General features: G+C 31.4%; 1 protein-coding gene across 1 annotated transcript in view; it reads right to left on the minus strand.

Moving 5' to 3' along the window:
• Positions 1–825: 825 nt before the first annotated feature.
• Positions 826–6,312, minus strand: part of LOC111627023 (poly(A) RNA polymerase, mitochondrial-like) — a 23,086-nt gene continuing 17,599 nt past the window's right edge. The window contains exons 7-9 of the mRNA XM_023370562.1: positions 1,666–1,740; positions 934–1,395; positions 826–857 (exon numbers count right to left, since the gene is read on the minus strand). Coding sequence (XP_023226330.1) covers positions 826–857; positions 934–1,395; positions 1,666–1,740 — 569 coding nt within the window. The remainder of the gene's footprint in view (positions 858–933; positions 1,396–1,665; positions 1,741–6,312) is intronic.

A 6,312-nucleotide genomic window follows, 5' to 3' on the forward strand; every position in this document is an offset into this window, starting at 1 on the left:
TCAATTGGGGACTTAGATTGTTCAGATAACTAATTTTTCAGATAACCGAATATGTATGAAAAAATATATTAACCTGTCCCATTATGAATTTTTTCTATGTTGCGTGTTGCTTTTCGTTGAATTTTCGCCAATGTTAAGGCTAATGTAAATATTTTAAAATAATAATCGTGGTTATTTTATTGTTAAAAATTATATCATTACAGATTGAAGACAAAANAAAATTTTACTCATCATAAAACAATAGTTTGTCAAATTTTTATCCATAAAAATGCAGTTTAAACTGCTTTTTATTTTATAAAATCCATCTTCTTGCCCCACCAGAGGGCCTTTTAAACAATATGTAGTCTGTTAGCACAGGTCAGTAGTAGTCCAAATTCAATACAAACATTTGATCACAATTTAAATATAATATTTATTTTTAATATTACCGATATGTCATCGAAAAGAAAACGTGTTGTATTATCATTAAAAGACAAATTAAAGTATTTGTTTCGATTATCCAAATTTTTCCTTATCCGGACTATCTTCATCCGCAATTAGTCCGGATAATCGAGGTTCTACTGCACTTGCATATTTATAAATATTAATAACCTGTAACAATTACAGAAGATTAATTTAAATTTCGATAATTGATAGTTTCAAACATTGTCTGCATTTAGTGCAGAAAATTACAAAAAACTCATGCTTTAAACTTTATATTTAAACGTGGGCAAATATTATTATTTACACACAGAAATAACATTTCTTTCATAATTAGACTTCCGGAAGGAGTTTTCAAAATTTCTGATGGTATTTTTCATTAAAATGTCATGGAAACAATAAATATTAATCTTGTTGAAAGTGTGTATAAAATTTTGCTATAACAATAAAATAAAAAATAATAAAACAACATAATTTATTTTAACATTATAATACAATATAAAAAATGCTATTTTCTCTTTTTTAACTTCTTTCCTTGTTTTTCTGATAAATTATTTACGAAATTACTCTCTACTTCATATATAAAAGGATCATCTTTGGTTTTACTGTTATCCTTACTGGAACTGGCTTTCTGTTTGTTGAACAGAGTTTTAATTTGAAATTTTTTCTCCCATTCTTGCCAGTACCTGCTTTTATTCTGCGCATCAAATAACTTTAATATTCCCCATGGTTCGGACTGTTTGGTCCCATCAGTTTTTTCCAACTGCCACAGAGCCGATCCCATGGCTTCTGTTAGATTATTTAACTCCTCTGAACTTACATTTTTACTCACGTTTAATCCTAATTCTATAGGATTATGAATGTAGAGACTGCTGTAATCAGGTTTAGAAGTTATTTGACCTTTCAATAATGATAAAGCATTCTTCTTGAAATCAAATGTAGCATAATATGCAAAGAACTCTTTCAGCAAAGTATCTATAATATAAAAAAAGACATCGGTTTATAAACAATAATCAAAGATCAAGCGTAATGAAAAAACAATTCATGATATTTAAAGTGCAGCAAAATGACATATTTCATAAATTAAAAAAGTTAGAAATATTTACTTTAGTGGCATATAAAACAAAACAGAGTATAAAAAGGAAGAATAGACTTAGAATAAAACCAATATACCTAAGTTAACATGCCCATAATTTCATCATTATTAACAACAACTGCTTCATGTTTTTGTGTGTAATCACTTACCAAGGTTACAGGGCTCTGATTTTGAAGTTTTAAAGTGATCTGTATTAGGATCCTCTGAAGAATTTTTCTTTTCAACTAAAAACAAAATTGAATTAAGCATTAAATCTCTGGTAGTTAATACTCTAAAACATATATAAACTAAACAAAGTAACAAATTTGCGTGACATAATCACAATAAATTTATTTTTATGATTAATAATATATTTATAATTCAATAAATTTTTAATCATACTTTAATTTAAACTAAGCTTTCCACATCTGGTCTCAATTTTAATTACTGTCTTTCCCCAGTACATCATACTTCTCTTGACAGCAATCAAGTTATCGATCTAACTCCGTTCTTGAGAAAATTTCTGAACTGTAATCACTTGACTTCCAATATAAATATATATGAACTTCTGGGTTGGACTGGAAGTCAGTTGGGGCTTCCAGCCCCTAAGCTTTCTATACCTGATCATAGTTTTCATCTATATAACTCTCACAATGAGATTAATGAAGGCTAGAAAAGTATAGATATATATCTATATAACTCTCACAATAAGATTAATGAAGGCTAGAAAAGTTCAGCCCAATAATACTTAGTTTCATATAACCTAAAGGCTGATTTACAATATAAAACTACCACTGACATTTTGTCATTCAAAACTTCAATACACACATGCATTTGCCTTGTTTGAATAGCTCACATATTAGCAGCCAGAGTTTGATACATCAAAACTATTTCACAGAAAATCTAACCTGTCAAAGTTTTTCTTGTCAATTCACATTGTCAAACCAATTGATGACAAGATACGTGGGAAACCCAAAAATAACGGGAATAATTTTGAGGAGGGTGGGAGATTCGTAGTAGGATCTCTCATTTCCCAGTCTTTTGCTTGTCTCGGGATTCTGGGATAAAAGTGAACTGTTTCCTGTGATCTCAAGATGAAATTAATTACAGTTGACCCCCCCTATAACACTGTTGATTATTCCATTTTATATGAATTCCATGTTGTACGAGTCACTTAAACGTTACAAATACGCGTACCGGGCTGTGAACAGCTCACGTATTTGTAAAATTTAAGTGACTCGTACAACATGGAATTCATATAAAACGAAATAATCAACAGTGTTATAGGGGGGAGGTCGATTGTATTTTTAAGATATACAAAATATCATGAAATCAAATGATATAATTATTTTTCATTTTTTAAAGTAATTTTAAATGTTCTGCAACCTCCAAAATCATATTAATAATGCTGTGTAAGATATGTATTAAAAATTACTTTAAATTATGTAGAAAATTTCACAAATAGATCACTAAATGATCGCCTAAATATCGGGCTATAATAAGGCTAATTTAAATGATTGGTATAAATTAATTTGACACTACAGATAGACATATACACAAATATTCACAAATACAAAAAAATTTATTGGAAACTGGAAACTGCTTACTACAACAACAACAACAACAACAACAACAAATAAATGCTTTAAACTGAGTTGAAAATTTAAAACAAATAAACTTAAATCAAACTTCCAACTTAAAAGGTAATTTTCGTTATTTAAATAAAACATAATACAAAATATTATTGTGAATTTTTATAGTAAGATTATAAAAAGCAAAGATGGTCAAATACTCCAATCACTCAATCTGATTCTTATTTTAGTAATAAAAAGTCCAGCTTCCGAGAATGCTCTTTCCGATTCAATAGATTTGAGTGAAATCGTGTTTAATGTATTTAAGAGAAGACAAATGTTGTGTGTTTTTTCACCCATAGCCTAGAAGATTTTTAGTTTGTTTTCGAGATTGTATTACTTCTTTTGCTTTCTAGTATTCTTAATTTGTCTACCATGGTTGCTTTAATAGCGGCATCAAGCTTATAGCTCAATAATTCTGCAATTCGTTTGGCTTTAATAATCAGGTTTATGAAGAAAAACTTCATACTTGCAGATTTCATACTCATTTGTATCCTTGCCCAATTTGCACAATCTGGCATTACACAGCTATTGAGGCTACTGAGCACATTTAAAAATTATGACAACGTAAGCACAATTATTCTAGATATTACAAGTTCTGACAAGTAAAGAATTTTCAGAGTCCTGTCACAAATAGGCTACATATTGATTATTGACAATCTGTAACATGCCGTAACGAGGAAACACAAAAAAAAACCTAACAATAAATAGGTTTAAAATTAATAAATACAAATGTATTCTAACAAAATAAGAAAAAAGTGAAGTTTTAAGAAATTTGCGAAATTTCCTGAATTAAAAAAAAACAACCGGGATCACTTTCGAGAAACCCTAATTTGTAGTATGCATATCTGCCACGAGATGTCAGTACATGGAATCTTCTGGAATCAGTATGCGAAGCAGCATTGGAGTGTCAAACCTTGTCGGCCAATAGCAATTTTTTTTTGAACATCAGATTTTAAAAAGCAATGTGCTGCTGTGAAATTTTGTTTCCTGTTAGGAAAAACTGGATCGAAAATGGTTGATATGATTCAACATGCTTACAAACAAGATGCCATGAGTAAGACAATGTGGTTTTCCCACTTTCATAAAGGGGAAATGCCTCTTGTAGATCAACCCAGGTCTGGTTATCCATCCAACATTTGAACTGACAAAAATGTTAAGAAAATTTTTTAATCTCATTAATGAAGATTACCATTAATGAACTTGTTGTTTGTCTGGGATTTCATAGAGTTTGATTCAGCAAATTTTGTCACAAGAACTCAGCATGAGAAGAGTTTCTGCAAAGTTTGTTCCGTGCTTGTTGACTGCTGATCGGAAAGGCAATCACTTGGCAGTTGGTCAGGCTTTGAAAGAACATTTGGAAAATGTTCTCAACTTGTTTTCTAAGGTGATAACTGGTGATGGAATCATGATGTTATGGTTACAATCTAGAAACCAAATGTCAATCCAACCAGTGGAAAACATCAGAATCTCCTCATTCCAAAAAAGCATTCCAAATGAAGTCGAATGTGAAAACCAGCTACTCTGTTTTTTTGATGTGAAAAGAATTGTTCATTCCGAATTTGTCCATCCAGGCCAGATAGTCAAACAACATTGTTATATGGAAGTCCTCAAAAAACTTTGTGATACTGTGAGAAGAAAAAGAAGAAATTTATGGCAAACAGAGGATTAGTTTTTCCATCATGACAATGCGCACGCTCACATGGCTCTCTCGTGCAGCAGTTTTTACAAGAGATGGCATGACATCCTTCCGCCACCCCACATTCGCCTGATCTTCCACATTGTGAATTTTTTGTTCCTGGATGTAGAGAAAACTCAAGGAAAGCAATTTCAGACAGAAGAGATAAAAACAAAAACAGCAAAGGCATTTCAAAACAGAAATTTTCTAGGTGTTTTGAACAATAGGAAAAAACATTTGGACAAGTGTATTATGCAAATGGCAGTATTTTAAAGGAGATTAAAATATGAAACTGTTAAAATAAATACACAATCTTTACTGAATTTTTGACAAGACTATGTCTTGTTTATAAAATCGTACTGCCTCATGTTCTTATCAGCATAGAGGTATGAAGGAGTACATGAAGAGAGTCGATATTTGGCACAGAGTATTAGGTGCCCAAATCATTTGCACATTAAAAACAATCCAGACTCGTAGGTAATCAGGGGACCGAGAACCAAGTCAAAATAAAATACGAAATGGTAACCCTCTTCTACAAACTGGCAAAACAGCCACCTCACCCACCGAAGTCGGGTAGGGGAGAGTACCACCCGCAGTCATTCTAAGAAGTAAACTCTGACCTTAGGACTGTAGGCACCTGCGCGTGATCTTTGCCCTTTGACCTCACTTTGCTTCTAAAGATATCTGTTGAATTGAAATATAGTAAAAAGATATCTCTCCTCTAACAGGAAGAGACATCTTTTTACTATATTTCAATTTGACAGTGGTGCCGATCTTGGATTTATATTATACAGTCATACCTCAGGATACAAATACCCCAGCATACGAAATTTCCAGGATATGACATGAAATTCAAACATATTTTTGCTCCACGATACGAACAAAAACTCACCATATGACGTTACATTAGTTCGCAGCGCCATTTTTTATTCACTTCTGTTCATTGGTCTCAGTCTGCCTGTTTGCTTCGTCATGGAAGGATCTCGCTCGATAAAGGAAATCTTGAGGTATTATCAGAAAGTAGATGATTTTATTAAAAGGAAACATCCCAAAAAGATTCATACTGGCCATATTGCTACTCGGAGTAATGATATTTGCCTAAGTCATTTTAGAAAAATTTTAAAAAGTAGGCAAAGCCAAACCTCTTTGGATAGATATTTTACCAAGCAACCTCTATCCAGTCAAAGTGCTGGTGGAAGTGAAGGAAAGAAAGCAAAAAGCAGTGAATAAGAATTAAAAAAAAATATGAAACAGAAAAGATTAAAAAATTAGTGTTAAGTTATTTTTAAGTTATTGTTACATTATGTTATGTAAGTTAAGTTTTAGTATCATTTCCCTTCTCCCTCTCTTCCGCCACCAGTTTACACCTCCACCGTCTATCCTCAAAGGTAAAGTGCAAATAAAACTACATTTTTTTTTTATCAATTATTATTCTATTATGGTTATTTATACATTTACAACTACAAAATGCATTTTTCAGTGTTTTCCTTACTATAGTTATTTTTTTA

The sequence above is a fragment of the Centruroides sculpturatus genome, unplaced genomic scaffold, assembly GCF_000671375.1.
Source record: "Centruroides sculpturatus isolate CEXI.00-Female unplaced genomic scaffold, Cexi_2.0 scaffold386, whole genome shotgun sequence".
NCBI lineage: Eukaryota > Metazoa > Arthropoda > Arachnida > Scorpiones > Buthidae > Centruroides > Centruroides sculpturatus.